Below are 22,656 nucleotides of genomic sequence, written 5' to 3'. Positions count from 1 at the left end.
GTTGTTTTGGTATAAGTGAGTCTTTAATAGTTTCTTGAATTGTTTATGTTACGCCACACAGTATTTCAAAATAACTTTGCCTCCTTATTTAATCAAAATCAGAAGTTAATACTAAAAGACATTGGACACTATTGGTAATTGTCAAAGACCAGTATTTACACTTGGTGTGTCTCAACATATGCATAAAATAACAAACCTGTGAAAATTTTAGCTCAATTGGTCGTCGAAGTTGCGAGATTATAATGAAAAGAAAAGAAATACCATGTCACACAAAGTTGTGTGCTTTCAGATGATTACTTCCGAGACCTCAAATTCTAAATCAGAGGTCTCGAAATCAAATTCGTGGAAAATGACTTCTTTCTCTAAAACTATAATACTTCAGAGGAAGCTGTTTCTCACAATGTTTTATACTATCAACAGCTCCCCATTACTGGTTACTAACAATGTTTTATACTATCAACAGCTCCCCATTACTGGTTACTAATTACAGTTTTATGCTAATAATTATTTTGAGTAATTACCAATAGTGTCCACCTGCAAATTAAATGCAGTAGACCAGTCAGCCACAATACACTACATATTGCCATACTGACTTGTGTTGTGACATCACACTTTTCTTAGCCATTACTATCGATTCTGACTAAAGATCAATTCTGGTTCTTCATGAAATCGAGCCCTGGGTGTGTATTTAAGGTTTCAAACGGGTCGCGGTTGACAACAGATTCACCCAACCTAGCTGTCTGCATTCGATCCCTTCACATCAAAAAGCTATTTAGAATGTGTGACTGCCCTCAGTTCATGTCTGATCTCACAATCCCCCTATCTAATCAACTTTATCGATGGATGTCACCGCTGAATGTCATTGCTGAAGAGATCAGCTCAAAAATGAAGAAAACTCCACGAAAACACTCATAAACTGTTGCCCCAAAACCAACACTAATCATAAGGAGGAAACCGGCCAAATGTTATTTGGAGTGACAGCCCTTTCCAAACTACTTTTTTTCGCGATCAATAGAAGACGACGACTGCATTTATTCCTAGAGCAGCTTGGAGTCAGAATTTACTCTGCTGTGTGGAGATTTTTTTTATGATAGTGGGGATTCTTTACAAAAAGAAGAAATGCCATCTTGTACGGCAGATAATTGAAGGATGACGTCATATTCAATACGGTCCATTGGTTCAAAACAGCACATGGACAACATCAGTAATTATCAAAGACCAGGGCTCTATTTCACAAAGCACTAAAATTCATCTTAAGATGAGTTGCCAGTATCACCACAGTAAGGATTTGTATCGTGACATCACACTTTGCTTAGCAATTAAGATTGATACACATCTTAAGATCAATCTTAGCTCTTTGTGAAATTGAGCAGAGTGTCAACACTAAAGCACTCTTTGTTGGAGCTCTTCGTTGTTGTCAGACAAAGCAGTGTTTTCCACAAGCGCTGGCTCCTGGCAATTTCGCCGGCTACTCAATCCTTCGCTGTCGGCTCTTTTTTTATTTTTATTTTATTTTTTTGCCTCCTCCAATTTTCCCTGAGATAAAATACTGTCAACGACTGGAAAACTTCTTTTTAAATAAAAAAAAATAAAAAACCTTTCTACCATACAATTAAGTTTTCATTCTTGCGCCACGCTACAGGTACTCCATTTACATGCATCGCATTAGGAGGCATCAAGTTACCCAATCCATCCAATGGCAACTATTTTCATGTGTCAACCGCCCTGCCCCCCCCTCCCAACTGACATGGAAAACCTGAAAATACTTGTAATCAAAATCTACAGCAGGTTCAGGAGTCAATGTAACAAAAAGTGTAATGATTTAAAGACAAAATTGTTGCAATGGATTAAGCCAGAAATTGCTCAGATAACACCAAAGAGCATCTAGAATTAAGGAAATTGTAGGCCCCTTGGGCAAGCCCAGAGAGAGCCCTCGCTGAAGGGCAATGAGTTGCGCTTGCTCATTCCTTCAACAAAAGTGGCTGCCTATACTTTTTCACCTGCTACTTCAAAAACTGTGGACAACCCTGCAAAGTATAGAACAGTACTCTGCACTAATTCTAAAAAATAAATAGCTCAGTTCCCAGATCTCAGACGTGTACATGTTTTGGACTATTTCTCTCTACCTTTTCAGGCCCGGAAGTCAATCTTTGAAAGGGCAAGGCCATTTTCATTTTGCAAGTCAACGGGAACTTTTTGAAGGGGCACCAAGGCCAAGACCAGGGACGATGGGGGCCAAGGCCTCAGTGGCAAGAGTGCAATTCCAGGCACTGCCTTTTGTGACTGCTTTAATGAACTTCTACTTTCAAGATCATTTTAAATGCTTCGGGAGATTTTGAGAAAAACCTGGGGCCAATTTCACAAAGCAATAAAATTCATCGCAAGAGAAATTTTCAGTCTCACCATGGTGATTTGTATTGTGACATCACGTTTTACTAAGCAACTACGATTGATTAGCAGTTACGACCAATCTTAGATCTTTGTGAAATCAGCCCCAGAATCCCAAGGAATCACACACATGGGTCGGTGCCTTCTGAGGCACACAGTAATAAATCCACAGGTTACTCTGGTGGGATTCGAACCCGCAACACTCACACTCTATAGAAGGGCCCAATTTTATGGCTCTGTTTACCATAATCAAAGAATCGGCAGGGAGCAGGGAATTCAGAGCTAAGCATTTTTCACAGGTTAGCAGGGAATTTTTGCTTGCGCATCATGTGCGTAGTCCACGTTACTGGGCATTCTTCGCTGACACAGCTAGCGCAGAAATTGGCTCTTGCACATTTAATGGAGAATGATGGTTGTAAGCGCAGAATTCGGGAGGAAGCAGAGCCATGAAATTAGGCCCCGATGTCTGAACCGCTAGACCACCGAGCAGGTGGCCACTTGAAATTTAAAAAAAAAAAGCAGCGAGTAAGCATATATTTTAATTCTTTCAATAGCAAAAATTGTTGTTGTCCATGTAATACTTGGAACTGGATGACTCATAATTCACATTGAGTGCAACATTCTCCCGTAATAAATGTGTGCATCAACAGAAATGTGTTTTGATTTCATTATAAATCGTGCCGTGGGTCATGCAAACTATTTGGGACATCACAAGATTTCCATACATCTATGCAACATGTCACACTCTGACAATTGGCGGGGACTCAGTCTCGTACCTGTTCCCTCATTTTCTTCAGCGAGGGTTATCTGGAATGTAAATATTCAAGGGCCCTACGGTGGCTTTTCATACAGAGAGTGATCAAAATTGGCACTTACATGTATGATAGTAGAAAGATTAACCCTTAAAGCCATTATACACTTTCGGTAAACAGTATTGTCCAAGTCCCACACTTCGTGTATCACAACTTATATATAAAATAACAAATCTGTGAAAATTTAGGCTCAATCTGTCATCGGAGTCGGGAGAAAATAACAGGAAAACCCACTCTTGTTTTCGCGCGTTTCGCCGTGTCATTACATGTGTTTAAAATAAATCCGTAATTCACGCTAACGAGAATTGATTTAATGTTTTTTTAAAAAGTAAAGCATTTCATGGAATAATATTTCAAGAGAAGTCTTTCACCATTACCTTCTGTAAACCCTGTAAATTATTTGTAAATCTGTGAATTTTTTTATTTTTTGTTTCTGTACCGAAAGTGTATAATGGCTTTAAAGTTAGTGTACCTGTATTTGTGAAGTGAAGATGGCAAACCACCATTACCCAATTTCAGAGATCCAATAAACATAACAATTTGCTAACCACAGAAAAATCTTGCTTATGAAAACTAGTTAACAGGGGACTGACTCAGTCTCTACTTGTTCCCTTATTTTCTTCAGTGTGGGTTATCTGGACTGCAAATCCAAAATATGTTCTTTTTTTTTTATAAAGATAGTGCACATATATTTGTGAAGTGGAGTTTTCAAACCACCTGGACCTAGTTTCATAGAGCTGCTTAAGCAGGAAATGTTGTTAGCAATTTTTTTGCTAAGCACAACACCAGAAACAGATGTTGCATCTGGCACGGTTTTTCGGCTAGTAACATTGTTTTGGTAAGAATACTCATGTTGCGCTTAGCTGCTTTTTGTGCTTAAAGGCAGTGGACACTCTTGGTAATTACTCAAAATAATTATTAGCATAAAACCTCACTTGGTAACGAGTAATGGGGAGAGGTTGTTAGTATAAAACATTGTGAGAAACGGCTCCCTCTGAAGTAACGTAGTTTTTGAGAAAGATGTTATTTTCCATGAATTTGATTTTGAGACCTCAGATTTAGAATTTGAGGTCTCGAAATCAAGCATCTGAAGGCACACAACTTCGTGTGACAAGGGTGTTTTTTCTTTCATTATTATCACGCAACTTTGATGACCGATTGAGCTCAAATTTTCACAGGTTTGATATTTTATGCATATGTTGAGATACACCAAATGAGAAGACTGGTCTTTGACAATTACCAATAGTGTCCAGGATAAAACCACTCTATGAAATTGGGCCAAGCAAGAAATTTATAAACATGCTGTTAAATACCGCAAACCTCCTTGGATTGTACTCCAATCGTGCAAAGTATCAGGGCCTAATTTCATAGAGCTGCTAGGCACAAAAATTTGCTTAGCATGAAATTATGCCTTGATAAAACAGGATTACCAACCAAATTTCCACGTCATTTTCAGGATAGGCAAACAACAGCTGAATACCAGTAACAAGCAATATGCAACAAATGGAAATTTGGTTGGTTAACTAAACATTTGGTTGGTTAATCCTGTTTTTATCAAGGAAAAAAATGTCATGCTAAGCACATTTGTTTGCTTAGCAGCTCTACGAAATTTGGCCCTGATCTTACATTTAAGTGCATTTCACAAGTTAATGTAGCATGTTTGCATTTGCTTAATACTCTCAGCGCAATCTTCGCACAGCATATACATTTAGTGCTAAACCAATCAGTACAATAAACAGAGCATAAAAAAAAATAACTGGAATTCTGCCATGAGCGGACACATGAAACAGAGTAAACATATCTCAAATGTCAACATAACACTAGCTCGCCCTTCCCCCTCAGCAAAGGCATTGAATTAACCCACGGCACCCACAGCAATGCGCCGTACTTCTGACCGCGTGGGGGCAATCTCAATAGCATTTTTATCACTTCCGAGGGTATACGCCATTCGTCCTATACAGTTTTAATAGGTGTTCTGTCACTTTTGTTGCGCCGTAGTTTTAAGCTGCTTTAGAGAAGGATTATAACGGCTCCTTTAAAGGTCTTATTGCCCGTGATGGATATGTCGTCTGTGGCTGTAACATGTTCCAGTCTTTGATCAATCAATCAATCAATCAGTTTATTTCCACAGTATCAAAATCACAATCAATATCATATCAAAGGCAATGTACGTTGGAAATTAAGAAATAATAACTGTTTTGGGTGTGAATGAATATACCCCTGGAAGTGATACAAATATGTTTGAGAGTGCCCTCACGTGGTCAAAAATACGGCGCATTGCCCTTGTGCCATGTGCTTTTGCTGTGGTGCCCTTTGCAGAGCTTGGATACAAATTTTAACTTTTCTCATAGAGTGCCCCTTTCTGGGGGAAAATTTGTCATGTCCCTTCAAGAGTAAAGTTTGAGGTCTCCAATCATACCATCTCTGACCAATAAATCCTGGATGTGACACAGCCACCTAGGTTATACATAGTTCAGTAGTTAGCAGAATCCAAACAATAAAGGCGGCTCATACTTTCCTGCAAATGCCAAATGCGAAGCGCATTTTGATGTCACATGGCTGTTTTTGCAGCGAATGTTTCGCAGGAGTTCAGCACAAGTCAACTAATGCAAATTATTCGTTGTGAAATTTCTGACAGAAAAAAATTGGCATTTGTGAAACAGGCTTAAAGCTGTTATATCAGAATGTGCTACTGCAGGGTCAGTCATGTCAGTGATATTAATATACACGGGATGGTGACACGTGAACAGAGGCCCACTCTGGCAAAACTCAAAACTCCTCTGAATTTACTCTGATAGGTAATGCCCATAAGAGGTCAAAGTTTGACCCCTAGGAACCAATTTTGGATGTTTTATGTTCCAATTAAGTAGAGCATTTTCTCAAAATTTTTATGAGGAGAAAAAGAAAGAGGGAAAAAAAATGAAATGTCATTCTCATGTCGTTAAATTTCACGATAAATATCAATAGTTCACTTTGGGGTCAAAGTGTCAAGATTTTTGCCAGAGTCGGTCACAATTAACTGGTTAGGTGCAGGGCGGAGAATCTGTAAAAGTAAGTCAGAGTTAGTAGAATTTTCATGCAGACTTGTTAAGTTCTGGGCACTCACTTGGGGTGTGTTTGTCACCTCGTCAAAAGTCTGTATGGACAAAAAATAAAATCAACGAAATACAACTTTGAAAAGTTTGTTTGCCGAAAATTCCTGAAAATGGCTCGCAGTCCTGGGTCCCCCTTTTAATTTAGACCCTGAACTTCCTGTGTGACTGTTTAGAAGATTTACAGCTCTGTGAATCATCAGAAATATAAAAACTATAAAATTTGACACAATGTGGACAACACTTCTCCATTTGGTGACTGCTTTACCTCGTTCAAGTAAAATTTAGAGGCGCAAGGAGACTTTGAGACAATCTTGAATTCAGGAAAAATTCTGGGGAAAAAAACCCACATGCCTGTATTGTATTTACACTGAGCTGTAAAGGCAGGAAGTGTGTGGGTGCGATTAATAACCTCATCAAAGATTGGAAAATAATCTGTATTCTATGTAGATGCTTTTACCCTATAGCAGACTGCAGGCTGGCATAGTGCACCTATATGCAATTGACGTGAATGATACTGAATGGTCAGACAGTAGATTGATTGCATCATCGACCACCATATGTCATGATAAAACAATGGAATAGTGCACGCGTGTACGCGCTGCGCACAACTCTCAGCCAATGATACCCTTTAACGCGTGCACGTTTCATCAATGATGGTCAAGTGCAATCCATGTATAGTCCAAGGGTTCAAAGACTCCTCGTATAGGCCAACCCGCTGCGGTCAAATAACCGAAACGCGCACAATGATAGGTCATCCTTTGACTTCCAGTCGTGGCGCTGTTTGAACTTTTAACAAGATACATAATAATAAAATAATAATAATAATAAGACTTGTAATGCGCACATATCCACCCTGCTGGGTGTACAAGGGTGTCTAATTTTCCGGCCTTTTTCCCCGGGCTCCTGGAACCCAACTCACCTCATGTGTCTCTGCATCTTCCAAGTTGAGGAACTCTCGTACAGAATCACATTCACCAATAACCCGTACACAACAAACTGCGAGATGGAAAAAAAAATATCAACAGGTAAAAAAAAAGGAGGACGCAAAGCCTTGAAAATAAAGACAGGCCTGGAGTTTTGTGAACTGGTGAATATCATAGAGGCCATGGTCTCTGTTGCCCTGGTCTTGGCCTTAGTGCCCCTTCAAAAGATTTTGCAATGGCGTGTCATGGCCGAGTGGTTAAGAGCACCGGATTCAAACTCTACTGTTTGATCAGCAGAGTGTGGGTTCGAAGCCCGGTCATGACACTTGCTACATAAAATTGGGGAGGTTGTGCTTTCTGCTCTACCGGCCACAATTTCGGACTCATGATACCCAAGCCTACATCCGTATAGACTGTAAAAGGGGGTAACCCTGTTTCAGCCCTAGGAGTAGGTGGCAACGGCCTCTGGACAAAAACAATTGTAGCCTATAAAAAAATGTGCCCTTTGCACAAAATGAAAATGGTTTTGCACTTTGCACAAAATCAAAATGGCCTTGCCCTCTCAAAGATGAAATTCCACACCTTAAAAAAAAAACACTCACCCAAATTTCACGAGGGACGACCTTAAAAAAGAGACTGAGCAGATCTTATAAAAAAACAATTTATTTTTAGCCAAAATTCTTGAAAATAAAAACACCCCCCCAAAAATTGTTATTAATACAATTTAGATTTTCATATAATGCAAATACAATGTAATTTCTTTAAACTACCATTGAAACAAAATTGGAACGAGGATGCTTATTTTACAGGAACCACCAGTCACAAGTCATATAAACCATACTGCCAAATATATGGCTTGATAACTCAGTTGGTAGGGCACACGCAAACTCAGAGGTCGCAGGTTTAAATCCCATTCTAGTCAATTTTTCTTTTTCCCAATCTGAAAAGCTTTAAAGATTGTGACATTACAACTACAGAAAATTCCGCCTCAAGCCCTTACCACTCACTTCACAATGCGTCAAGTTGTATTTGAAATTTACGGCGTGAAACGAAAGTGCTGATCTCAGCCACAACACCCCCCCCCCCACAAAAAAAAGGTAAAAAGTACAAGAGACACACAGAATACACTTTGTGATTATGTCCCCCTCTTTTCTTATAAACCCACATATGAGACAAACACGTTGATTTGAAGTACAATGTACTTTCTTTTTTTAATATTAACAGCCTAAGCCAACCTGAAGCGTGAACCTTCTCACACAAACTCAAGTAGACCAGAAGGTGCACTTGTGTTTTTTCTTCTTCTTCTTTCCAATAAAGGCAATGGCAAATTCCAGATTGGGACGAGAACATAGCTGTCAAAGCAACGCCAGTCCAGTCGACTCGTCTGGATCCGCTAGGGGCTGACTGGTCAACCCTAATCTAAACAGGACCAAAATGAGTTAACGGTCTCACCAGCCAACCAGCCAGGCCTGCTGTAATCACCAAGTCGCCCCATGCTTCAACCAGCCCCCATGGCTGACACAGCAAAATAAAGTGTGTGGATTTTTTTTCCACAGAACTCGGGTAAGCACTGAGTACACAGTGCTAACACACATTGGTGTACATGGGTTACTCCTAGAACTATTTTGGTTTCATCCGCTATCGTCTCCCGTAAGACGATAGCGGACGAAACCAAAATAGTTCTAGGAGTATATATGGGTAGGACCAATATGAATTATCTTTATCCCTGATGCAAATTTAAAATTTACTAAATCACTGCAGTACCCGCTTCTAAAACATAGAATTCGAACTGCCTCTAGCTACCGGGCAATCTCTAATGGTCTAGTTGGTATGACACTGCTCTAGAATTGCAAAGGTCATGAGTTCGAATCCCGCCCGAGTGATTTGCCTGTGGATTTTTTTCAAAGAACTCAGGGAAGTACCGAGTATACAGTGCAAAACACACTAAAGTGTGTTTACGCCTGCAACCGTAGACCTCCTATTGTCCCTCTTTTGTTTAGACTTTTGTCCTTAACTTTTTTATCCAACTTTTTTTGCAACAGCTCCCTTGGTTTTGTACTCGTTTTCCAACTAAGGACCTTTCCTGAACCGTGGACCCTATGCCTCTTTTGTTATAGGTCCCCGGTTTAAAAGTGTAAACCTACATCAGTGTATGAGTAAAACAAAAAATTAATAAAATAAAGTCTCTTCACCTTTTTCCAGATACTGTTCAAGCCCCCTCCTCCTCGCTTCCAGCTGCTGCTCCGATAACGAGAACGGCCACTTGCTGGGGAACTTGGGGAATTGAAAATCGGGAAACTCTCGCTTTAGCCGATTGTGAAGATCGGCAAACTGGCTGTACCTTTGGGCCTTCTTGAGTTTGCCAGCTAGGTAGATGTTGTAGACCTGCAGAGAGTGTATTAAGACAGAGATGGAGAGAAGCTGGGGTGGGTTGTTTATGATGATGACTGCAGGCTTGTTTAAGCTGTCTGGGCCCAATTTTCACAGAGCTGCTTCAGTAGCTAAGCACAACAAAATTATGCTTAACAGAACAAGTTTACCAGCTAAAATACCATGTTACATGTGACCTGTATCCTGCTCATGACTGCTTAGCAGAAAATTGATAAGCAATAAATTAAGGTGAGGCAGATATATAAAAATCCGGCCCTGGTCATAAAATATATGTGACTGACAAACCAGAGGTGTCTCAAATATGTGGAATTACATTTTGTTCAACCTCCACTTTCAGAAATTTTTCTTGTTTTGTTTGTTTTTCTGCTTTCGGAATTTAAGTGTATTTAATTTCTAGAGTACTTGTGTGTTGTGCCATAGCAAAACAAAGTGATTCCTGCCAAGAGGAAAATTCAAATTTGAATTGGAACTTTGCAAATGACACCACAGCAAAAACCCACGGCACCACAGCAATTGGTGTGGGTTATTTCATGTTCTCTAAACTCAAGGCAAGGCTTTTCACATACCACATGTTTGTCTCCCGTATAGACGTGCTGGTAATCGGGCACTGTGATGGGTACCGGTTTCCTGTCGCTGAAATCACAGTACGAGTAGCCCGACGAGTCATCGCTGGGCTCCCCTTGATCCTCCTTAAAGTTTGGCACCGAGATGACGGTGAGCGTCAGCTCGGCCCCGCCTTGCTTGATCAGGTCCACCACATACTTGTGTGTAGCGCCCTCAACGTTAATACCATTTCTGCATGAACACAAAATGAAAGGAAGGTCAAGAAAAATTAGAGTTATAAAAGCAAAATGGTGTTGGTGAATAATTTTTATCTCTGTAATTTTCACAGTTGCCTCAGTGAAGTATTAGGAGAGTATTCCATTACTGGAATTTCATCTCTGAGAGCTGTTCATTTTCGTTTTGAAAATGGCACTTTCATTGGAAAATCTTTAAGTCTATGGGAAACTTTTGAGCATGGGGCACCAAGGCCAAGACAAGGGCAACAGGAGGCAAATGCATCTGTGGCCTCATTGAAATACCAGGCCTGGGTATCAATATTCATAATGCAAATTGTCTCTGCTGTCACAAACTTTAAACTGCCTTTACACTGTTTACAGGAAATTCCATCTGGTTACATTAATTATTTAACATGATGTACTTGACACAGAACTGGAATTTCCTGGAAACAGCTCCAATAAAGGTCACAGTACTCCTTGCCCTAATTTTATGGAGCTACTTTAAACACAAAACAGTGATGTACATGTAAAGAGACTGTTGTTGTTTTTTTTCTTCTCAGGAGCAAAATAAGCAGTGACCCATTTGCAACAGTACACATAACATAGTAATTTGGCTTTCAGCAGAATCAGAGAGAAGTGGTGACTCTGCTATAGCAGTGTATTTTTCTACTTCCTACAATATAAATTGCGTCTAAATTGCTGCCGTGTACATGTACATCATGATCATAGAATTTTAATATAAAAAAGCCCGTCTTCGAACAAGCCCCACTTTAACAGTTCTCCGAGCAAGATATGACGTCACAAACTCATTCTCATCTCTCCCTGCATCTATCCAATTCCATTGACATTCACTGAACCTACAGTGCATGTCCGAGGTGTTAATATAACATTAATGGCCGAGAGTTCTCCAGGCGGTTCACCACTCTTTTCTAACCTACATGTACGCATCGTTATACAGCATACGCACCCGGTAATTTGAGTAGGATCCCATTCAATCCCGCACACACGAATGGAATATTTTACATAACTAATTTCATGCACTTTTTTTTCTTCCCTTCGCTGCTCTCACACAGTGTGTGATTCTTTTGATTTTGTCGAGCAGTTCTATGTTACGATCAGGTAGGGGAGGGTATGTTAACGTCTCATCGATGTTGAACAACAACCGTAAAGTTCAACAGATCGTTTTTGTGATCTATTTACAAAAAGGAATATGAAATGTAATTAATCCCTTCCCCCTCTTTTTTTTCTATTAATAGATATGTATTTGTTTGTGCTTGTTTTATGCCTCTGAAGAAGGTCTGGTTTGGATCGAAAGCCAAGGCCATCTACCCTTCTTAAAATAAATGTAACTAGTAAGATATATATGAATATGCGCATCAGCTTTTATCACAACAACTATGTTATCAAATGCAGTGAAGAAAAATAACCAATAGCAATGTCTTGAAATAAGAAGAATGGTAATAAGTAAGTGAAGTAGTGTGACAAAAAGCCATGATCTGTTTTCAGTCCTCTACTCAATACTTAGTTTATTTACAAGAAGTTTATAGTTTATAGTTGATTTAAAAACATTCAATCTGAAAGCACAGCATTTTTTAAACATGGGTGTTTTTCCCCTTCATCGTTGTCTTGTAACTTTGATGACCATTTTTATGAGTAAAAATTTTCACAGATCTGTTGCATATTTGGGATAAACCAAGTATGAATGCTGGTTTTTGCCAATTACCAAAGGTGTCCAGGGGTGGATTTCACAAAGAGTTAAGACTAGTCTTATCTCGAGTTAGGACGAGTTACTCCGCCTAACTTAGGACTAGCCATACATTTTTCATATCTCCTAGGACTAGTCCTAACTCTTTGTGAAATCGACCCCAGTGCCTTTAACCTCAGAATTATTGTGACAAAATATGCAAGTGGTTTATTCTGACATTCTGATGACAACTTCATTTACAGCGTGAATATAATCATGATTGATCAGCAGCTATTGTATAACTGTGAATTGCGCCAGCTGGAGGTGCCAAGATCCTTGTGAAGATTCTCAGAGCAGATGGGAAGTATTCGACATCATTGGATTTGCAACATTTAAGGGCTGACATATTTTTAAAATAGACAATTGGAGAGCATGTCCAAGTTGTGTCAACTTCATGAAGTTACTAAGTAGAGTATTGCTTGAAATTTATTTCTTTGGCAAAAAATAAGTCGGGGAACCCATCACAAGTACTATTTATCGTATCATATTGTGGCTGGTAACCCACTTCTGCTATGCATTATGAGCTGTCTGTTCTCAGTGAATGTGTGCCACATGTAGCTGCAAGTAATTAACCCACAGTAACCCGCAATATATATTAAGAAGAGGACCCAATTTTATAGAGCTGCTTAACGGCCGGTTTTGTGCTTAGTGTGCAATTGTTGATTTCATAGAGCTGCTATCCAGCAAAATATTTTGCTATAGTAAGCAAGCAAATGGACATGTGGACCTGTTGTGTTCCTCATGCTTGAGTGAATTGTCAAGAAAATGTGTGCAGACATGTAAGTGTATACGTTGGGTCATTCCGTGTCAAATCACCCAATGGGTTTAACCCTACCCTCTTCAAATTTGCTCAAATTTGGTTTATGGGGTAATCCTGGCTCAACAAGCTCAAATTTCAAATTTCAGCTCCATCCGATAAACGGTTTTCAAGCTACAGTATGCTCTTTCTCGTTGATTTCGGGCAATATGCGCCTGACCTCTGGTATTCAGTTGACCATAAATTGGTAACCTTTAGGTCAAATTGGTTGAAATTTGTGTCTTTGGAAAGGAAATTGTGTAAGCTTTCCAAATCTGCCTTTACCTTTTTTGTAGAATCATGTTTAGGTATTATAACCTTTTGACCTCTACTTTGACCTTGTGGATCACCTAATCTGGCGATGAATTTCGGTAAAAATTTACCTCAATATAAAAAAAATTGAAATATCATATTTTGGGCTTGCCTTCAAGCTCCGCTCAAAGTTGGACATGTGGAATGGTATTTTATCTGGTAACCTGATTTTGGTAGTAGAAGATAACTATATTGTTCTTAGATAATTTGTTGGCTTAAAAGCGGCTCTACGAAATATGGATACAATTCCAGATAAAAAAATTACAATGGATTAGTCTGATCACAATCTTTGGCAATAATGACATTCTTCGGCTAATTACCTTCTGAATAAAGTTACAAACGCAAAGCCTGATCAATATCAATTGCCTTTAGACCACCTGATCCTCTTCTTAGACTTAAGGCTGCGCACTGTCTAGCGTACGTGTATCAATGCTTAAAGGCACTGGACACTATTGGTACTTACTCAAAATAATTATCAGCATAAAACCTCACTTAATAACGAGTAATGGGTAGATGTTGGTAGTGTAAAACATTGTGAGAAACGGCTCCCTCTGAAATGACATAGTTTTTGAGAAAGAATTAATTTTCCATAATTTTGATCTCAAGACCTCAAGTTTAGAATTTGAGGTCTTGAAATCAAGCATCTGAAAGCACACAACTTCGTGTGACAAAGGTGTTTTTTTCTTTCATAGTTATCTCGCAACTCCGACGACCAATCAAGCTCAAAATTTCACAGGTTTGTCATTTTATGCATATGTTGAGATACACCAAGTAAGAAGACTGGTCTTTGACAACAACCAATAGCGTCCAGTGTCTTTAAAGGCACTGGACACTATTGGTAATTACTCATAATAATTGTTAGCAAAACTTACTTGGTAAGCAATGGAGAGCAGTTGATAGTATACAACATTGTGAAAAATGGCTCCCTCTGAAGTAACTTTGAATTAGATTTTGAAACCCCAGAATTAGATTTTGGTTATCAATGTCTTTAAGTGCCAATATGTGTGGGTAGCGAGACGAGCTTTCAAGCTTAACAAAATAGACATTACTGGAAGAGAATGCTCAGTTTTAATTTAATTTTATTGCCGTTTCCTTCATTCGTTTTAATTTGTGTAATAGCGTGGATGGATTTATTTTTATAGTGTATTTTCATGGGTTTTTGTTTCTTCATATTTTTTATTGTTCAGCACATTTTAAAAAATTTAATTGGAATTTGCGCTATATAAATTAATAAATTATTAACTATTGTAAGAGAATGTTTGTAATTGAAGGGTGTCGCCATTTGAAGTAGATTCATTGCCGTGGCAACTATATGTAGCTTTCTATTTTTGTAAAGATTTTCATAAATAAATAAAAAATAGAATCTGGAAAAATTTTCATGAGAGTAGACATGGTACAAAATAATTGTACATAACATCTATCTAATAAATGCAAACCCGGTCAGTTTCCCTTGTGGCTTATTACTTGATATTTGTACAGGGGTGGGTAGGATGGGGAGGGGATTGTACGAGAATGACAAAAATTGTATAAAGGTTCCCTCTTGACAATGTTGACTGTGGACATACAGTACCAAGCCAACAGAATAGCCAGATCATGTTTCATTTTAGAGGGTTGTAGACTCTTCTGGCCATTTTAATTAAGATAGCTGAAGCTTTGGCCTTGACAAGGGCAGAGTCTTTTCTTAAATTTCTACTGTAACATTTCAAGGGCACCAAGGCAAAGCGACCAGCGGGCATGGAGGAAATTGCCTTTGTTGCCTCCCGTAAAGTATACAGGCCTGCGTGATTAAACGTGATTATACTCTTACATTGTAAGTGACCCCCCGTCAGCTACATGTACTGCTGGTCATTTTAATTGTTAATACAAATAAAAAAGAAGAAAATAACAAATTTGTCTTTCCCCTCTTGCTTATCCACCTTTTTTGTTCTAAAACCCTGTGATCCATAAATCCATGCTCTATCTCAAACTCCATATGCTAGTTTAGACGTCGTCCGTAGTAGTCTCTCCTTTAAAACAAACATCTCTCCCTCTTGGCTCACCACCTGCCTCGGTAATCTAAACCGGTCCCCATCTGTAGAGATGCATCAATCCGCACTGGAAAGGACCGACATGGAAACAGGGGACCAATCGCTGCTGATTATTTTTTTATATCGTTAGTCCATTCATGCAGTTATCATTGTTCAGCGTTGGGAAATGCACAATCTCCGGTCCAATAATCTGTGTATTTTTGGGGGGGGGGGTATTTCAGACAATCTAACAGAGGAAACAACGCATTGAGAAGATATTGTAACATATGCTAGATATAAGAACTAGTTTTAGAAAGGTTTGCGGTAACACAATGTAATGATAATCACTAAATGAGTTTGGGTGGTTCTGAAAAGAATCAGTGTTTTCAGCTCGACGTTTCGATCAGTATGCTCTGATCATCTTCTGGAGAAAGCTGGACTCTGGCATGATGCTGCATGCTGCTAATTACATGTACATGAAGTTATCGCAACCTTTCTATATCATACGTACATGTATTTCCACCATGCAAAGTTTCAAATCCTACTTTTTAGGTGTTCGGGCAAAAGCCCGAACATCTCTTTGTTATTGTTCGGTTTTTTATTATTAATTTTTGTTAATATTATCAGGTACTGAATATTGCTAGCCTTTCAATTGAGAAGGAGGAGTGTTCGTTGTCATTTCTTTCAACTTTATTTCTTGTGTTTAACTCAAGGCTTGGGTTTGAGAGGAAACAAAAACAAGACCGCAGGGCTTGTATAAGTTGCTGAACTCTTTCAACTAGACCAAACTTATTTTTTACAAGATCAGAATCAAAAAGAGAAATGACTACACATTTTTTACCCATACACCGATGTGTGTCAGCACTGTATACTCAGTACTTTCCCAAGTACTCTGAACAAAATCACAGGCATGTTACTCGGTTGGGATTTGAACTCACAACCTTTGCAATTCTAGAGCAGTGTCTAGCCAACTAGACTACCGAGACCACCAGGCAGCTAGAGGCAGTTTGAATCCTATGTTTTGGCAGCGGGTACTGCAAACATATATGATAATTTTTATGTTAAAATTTGCTTTGGGATAAAGAATATTTTAATTGACTACATGTAGCCTTTTTGCTTATATTCAAATCACTAAGAGAAGACTGATCACAATTGTCTTATGAGTAGTATTAAAAGTATACTTCCATACTCAGAAGAATTGAGCTACAGTCTTTGTAGATTTTTTCTCCCAATTCGATCCCAGATCTTGCCAATCAAGAAAGCCAGCAGCTCATAGCCCTAGATAGATCATGTTCCCTCATGTACACTGGCTATTAATATTCTACTGTTTGTAGACGACAACAATGACATGTGCAGGGATGAGAGTGGATGGATCTGAGAATTCCTAGAAAAATAATTTGCTGGCCTGGGTCCCCCTTATTCTAGAGCCTGAACCACTCAGATGTTATCACGGTGCGGCCATCTTGAATTTCTCCCATTGATAAATGCTACCAAACCTGGTAACACAGGCTTTATGAAATTTTTCCCATTGCTATGAAACAATTAGACCTCCAAAACGGTTGCAGTGATGAAAACTCTAGCAGCCTTTTTGGTTTATAAATATTTGACACTATAAAAGGAGTGCACTGATTGGTTTGGGTGGATCCAAACCAAATATTATTTCCCCCATATCTCAAAATGGCTGAAAGGCAGTGGACACTATTGGTAATTACTCAAAATAATTATTAGCATAAAACCTTTCCTGGTGACAAGTAATGGGGAGAGGTTGATGGTATAAAACATTGTGAGAAACGGCTCCCTCTGAAGTGCCACAGTTTTCGAGACATAAGTAATTTTCCACGAATTTGATTTTGAGACCTCAGATTTAGAACTTGAGGTCTCGAAATCAACCATCTAAACGCACCAACTTCGTGTGACAAGGGTGTTTTTTTTTTTCATTTTTATCTCGCAAGTTCGACGACCGATTGAGCTCAAATTTTCACAAGTTTGTTATTTTATGCATATGTTGAGATACAGCAAGTGAGAAGGCTAGTCTTTGACAATTACCAATAGTGTCCACTGTCTTTAATAGTCAATATCAGAGTCCTCAAAATAACCCACGGCACCCACAGTGATTGCCATATGTGCTGTTGCTGTGGTGCCCTTTGCAAAGTTCCAAGACAAAATTTCCTCATCAAGTAGAAGTACCCCTTACTAGAGGGAAATTGCTATGCCCCTTCAAGGGTGAAGTTTAAGACCAGCAAAATCGCGGTAAGTTCGTCCCCTCGCTGCCCCTCCCCAAACCGGCCTTCAAAGCACTTTCTTTACCTGATGTAAACTCCCTGTACATGTATGTACATGTAGTTACTATTACAACACCATGTCACTTTTCTTAAGTTCACACAAAAAAAGGATACCCAACTTAATTCATTTAAAAAAAAAAAAAGCAATCACCTTTAAAAGGTTTTCTGCAAATTTGAGTTCTGCGATTACACAGCAGCGTACACAATTGATTTCTTCATCACCCTCCGAGCGATATTCAACCAACTACAGCACCAGGTTTTTACCCAATTTCTCCCTCTGCACGACAAGGTAGAGATTTTGTCAAGGTCAAGTTCGGATGGGGATCCCGATCCCCAACACTCATTGCACACACTGTGTACACTTGACTGACGCACAAAGTGGCATTTGTACCGCCAGAGTCCCCCCCCCCCCCCCACACACATAATCAAACTGTCAAAGGTACGATAGTTAGTCGTCTGTCATTTTAATAAAATGTGCCATTTGTACTGATGCAGAGTGCAGGTTACTCAAAGTAGATGCTGTTTAATGCTGGGCTTCGGGAATCCAAATTGTGATACACCTCTGACCTTCTGTTGACATTTATGCTTTGTTGCTATCTTTTGCAAAATTACACATGTAAAAAGCCTTTCACAAAATTACAGTGATGTCAATTTAGCCTTGGTAGATTTTTTTCAAAATTACAATTTGTAAATTAGGCTTGTTAGATTTCGCAAGGTACAGTGACATGTAAAAACCTTTGTGCAAAATTATGTTACACATTAATATGTAGCTTTGTAAGATTTTGCTAAATTACAATACGGTAAACAGTGTATAAAATTGTTAGATTTTGCAAAGTTATGTAAAATACATGTAGCCTGCTTTACATGTACATGTATTTTGAGAAAGTCTTTGATGTATTAAATGTAATATGTAGGTTATAATTTTTATACTGTGCTACATGTACAATGTAAAGTAAAAAATCTTCAGATCAATCATCTGCCAGACTGGAAGCCAGTGTGGAGGGAGGTGTTGGAGTTATGCTGTCACAATTCCTGACATGACCCAGGACCCAATTTCATAAAGCCTGTTAAAGCAAAAAAAACTTGCTAAATACAGAATAGTCATTGCTTAGCACAATCAGATTACCAGCCCAAATTGCATTAAGTTTGCATTGTTGTGGCTGGTGCCCAACTCAACTCTGCATAGCAAAGTAATTTCTCATACAGTGTTTTCTGTTTGACTACGTTATGAAATTGGGCCCAGAACTCTTGCTACAGATGGTAAACAAATGCACTGCACTCATGAAGTGCACAAACTGTGACGCACCATAATACACCGTATATGTACAGTGTAATGGATTCACAACTTGAATACAGTAATAATAACCATATTTATAACGCGCTTTTTGCCAAAGGATACAAAGCGTATCCAGGTATTATTACTGCAAGTGGGACGAAGTTTAAGATATAAGACCTAATCCTTAAGCGCCATGTAATGGTTTACAAGGTGCTGTGGCGCAATATGCTGCCAATCCAGCATTCTATGCTTACACAGCTACATGCTGACAGGTAGCGCAGAAATTTGGCGCTTGCACATAAATAAGCAAAGAATGGTGATCGTAAGCGCAGAATTCGGCGGTAAGCAGAGCCATGAAATTGGGTCCAGGTCTGCGATGTCACGTTTACAGTACAGTCACCTCTGTAACTTTACAACCATCTAGAACTCCCACTAATGGAGAATGGTGGAAAAGAGAGCCAGCACGCTGTACAGTAAGCCCCGACTGCAATATCTTTAACTGGCATGGCTCATGCAAAACCAAGTGGCCAACGAATAGAGAGTCGTGGTTGTTGACAATCCCCTGGGAAATTTGAGTTTTTTATTTTTTGTTCCCCCCCTCAAACAGGTTTTTCAGCCTCCAGTAATGACTTTCTTGATGCTGAATGAAAAAAACCTCATTGGATTTTTTTTTAATTTATTTTTTTACTTCAAATTGCTTTGACCTAAAAATACAAAACCATGATTACTTGATCCTAAACATGCTTCATTAGCCGACAGGGTTACTTTTGGCGAATTTGATTTGTCCATATGTATACAGTGCACCCTACAGAAAAAATATTTGCCATTGTTAATATTGTTAAACAAAAGCTTTATGGTCTCTTTAATCACTCATGGAATAAGCAAAGAAGGCCTAGCCAGTAAAGACAAAAACAACTGATTCTGCTACTTGCTGTACCTTTGCTTGCTTCATTACCTAGAAACAGACAGAGCGACAACCAGCCACTGTTGATGTGTACACATAATCCTTTCAGATAAACTCACACAAGAAAATGTTTTCACCGCGGCCGAAATAAAATAATTTGTGACTTTTGTCTGCTTTTAAGATTATCTTCATACTCCACTTAACGGCACATTGTTGATTCGACAGTGTTATTCTAAACCAGGGTCCCCCTCCGTTGGGGAGACGGTCATAATGCTCGCTGGATTTGAGTTCCTTGAGCCAGACATCCCGTGTATTTCCAGCACCTTGAGTCTTCTAGGACTCAAGATATACATTGATAAACCAAAATAAAAAGGAAGAAAATTCAATAAAAAATTAAACAGAGTAGTGGGAAATCACTTGAGGTATTTCCTTCAGGTACATGTTAAGACCTCGACTGCCACTGTCAACATCGGGAGTCATCGAAAGGTTGAAGCCACTCAGCTGGGATTAGCAGATAATGAAGCCGTCAGGGGCTGAGGAATAACTGTCCTTAAACTCCAAGGCAGCCTATTTACTGTGGGGAGGGAAAAAACTAGCCTCAGATCAGCCGGGCGAAGGGTTCCCCAGGTGAAATAGGGCTTCTTCTTTTTTTTTTTTCGCCTTGAGACGCGGAATCCAGGGAACCTACTATTCTATTGATTGCTTCAGCGCAATAATAACTTGAAAGTCTCTGGTTACCAATGATGTTCGTGTTACGGAGCTACTACTACGGCGTGTGTGGACAGTCTGAAGAGAATCTGCGCCGCGAGTGAAGAGGTCTTGTGACTGAACGGAGATGAACCCTGAACCTTGTTTTAACGCCTGCTCCAACAAACAACGTTTCTGCGTTGCCACATATCTTCAGGTCTCGTGTTGCTATGTGAGGCCTCAGAGCAGCCACACAAATAAACATGTAGTATGATTGATAGTCATGGAAGATTAATGATGGAGGTTTATGATCACTGCTCTAAAAAATTGAATGCATGACACACTCAGAGAGTCCATGACTTATAAAAAAAGGCACTAAGCTAGAGAGGTTAACTTAAAAACAAAAGGAGTGACCAAGTTCAATCCGAGACATGTTCTGGCAGGCAAGATACTGCATGAGCAGTTTTATTTTCTGAATCATACATGTACCTTGTAACAGCGAGATCTGTAAGATTTAAGATGTTACCCCTAGATATCAAACTTTGATAAAAATGGTACGTACATGTACATATAGCTATCTCCATAAAATGTAAACTTTTTAAACAGTGTACAAATTGCGCAAGCGGGTAGTTCATGCTTTATGGCGCAATTGTCAACAATTGATGTCACAGGATGTACATGGTACGATACGTGTATGCATTTAAGCAATCTGCGAACTATGAACTTGAACCTCTGACCTTCTGATTTTACATACAACATGTTCAACATACAATTTATAGCTCAAGCAACTTAAAAACTTGGCAATGCATTTGTGCTGAACTGGGCCAAGTTTTTCACAGCATTGCTTACCACACAACTTTGCACAAAAATTATGGATGACGAGCTGTGAAGAGCTTGATTCTGAGGTCGTAAGGGCATAAGTCCTGGGTATGCAGAGCCATTACATTAGCTTTTAGCCAAATCATGCGTGTTGCTGTTTTAGCGGTAGGCCACGCTTCAGCATTTCCTATCATTGATGTGGATAATTTTACCATTCAGACATTAAAAGTGTTCTATTATTATTATTATTATTACAAATTTATGTTATTATTTCTGGTATTGAAACCAAGAGCTCTCAACCAGGCATGATATTTTGTTCCTTAGTTTAAAAAATATCATATAAGGGCTGACATGCACCAACATGGTGTAGGCTTCAATGGACTTTTTATGCTGCTTAATCACAATTTAAGATGTGGGAGAACAACTCTGACCGGGGCCCAGTTTCATGGCTCTGCTTACCGTAAGCACAGAATCGGCGCTTACGGAAGCAGGGAATTCTGTGCTTACGGCAAGCCTATTTCACAGGTTAGCGGCGAATTTTGGCGTCTGCGCGTGCGTACTCCACGTTACTAGGCATTCTACGCTTACATGGCTAGCGCAGAATTTCGGAGCTTGCAAGTAAGCGGGGAATTCGGCAGTGAGCAGAGCCATGAAATTGGGCCCGGGTAGGGACTAAAACCCATCCACATGCGTCCTTGCCAAGGAGGGTTTTGAACCGAAGTCCACAAATGTAAGGCAGGGGAGGAACTACTACGCCATTCTGAACACCCTGTGTCACATAAGCCTGTAAAGTGTAAGCATAAAAATATGCTAAGCATGGAAACAATGTTCTTTAGTAGAAACTGGTCACCAGCCAAAATTACATAGAGTTTACATTGTCGCAACTGTAGTGCCCCACTCAATTTTGGTTTAGCAAAGAAATTTGTCAAACAGAATTTTCTGCTAAACAGCTTCAACCGTGGTTTTGGTATATACTCCTTGCCCACATACGAATAGAGTGCATGACACAACAAATAAGACGACAGCTCGTTACACATTCTCTCTGTTTTATGTCTGTATTACCAAACTGTTTTAAAATGGGTTGTTGTCGCGGGTAAGCAGGTGGTAACACATGCAATTAATTAAGCAATCTGGGCGACAATAACTGGGCCTGAGCGTTAGCAGACACACGCTGATGCAAATGCACCAATCAAAAATGTCATTTGTGGATAATGCACATAACATACTAATTGTGAATACTGAATGGTTCAGACAAATTGTTTTTCAAGGGCGGTTTTTTTTTTCCGGCTAAATAACTTATCAGCTCAATGATGTCTACAAAATGGGACCAGGGCACTAATTTCATAAAGCTGATAAAGTTCACAAAGTTCACTAAGTAGATAAGCCTGTCTATGAAATGGCAGCTTTATGGAACAGGATGTTTTGTTGTTTTCAGCTTCGGT

The 22,656-nt window shown here is 39.3% G+C and overlaps 1 protein-coding gene across 2 annotated transcripts in view; it reads right to left on the bottom strand.

Moving 5' to 3' along the window:
- The window catches only part of LOC139942304 (sorting nexin-27-like), a 68,638-nt gene that overhangs the window by 16,918 nt on the left and 29,064 nt on the right, over window positions 1-22,656 (bottom strand). Inside the window, exons 2-5 of one of the 2 annotated variants that reach the window (XM_071939122.1) lie at window positions 10,176-10,404; window positions 9,411-9,603; window positions 7,215-7,291; window positions 6,307-6,336 (exon numbers count right to left, since the gene is read on the bottom strand). In XM_071939122.1, the coding sequence (XP_071795223.1) occupies window positions 6,307-6,336; window positions 7,215-7,291; window positions 9,411-9,603; window positions 10,176-10,404 (529 nt within the window). The remainder of the gene's footprint in view (window positions 1-6,306; window positions 6,337-7,214; window positions 7,292-9,410; window positions 9,604-10,175; window positions 10,405-22,656) is intronic. The other variant, XM_071939123.1, reaches the window with a different exon arrangement.

Source organism: Asterias amurensis, chromosome 9, assembly GCF_032118995.1.
Source record: "Asterias amurensis chromosome 9, ASM3211899v1".
Lineage (NCBI taxonomy): Eukaryota > Metazoa > Echinodermata > Asteroidea > Forcipulatida > Asteriidae > Asterias > Asterias amurensis.
The sequence above is the reverse complement of the archived record's forward strand: the minus strand, read 5'-3'. Positions and strand labels throughout refer to the sequence as shown.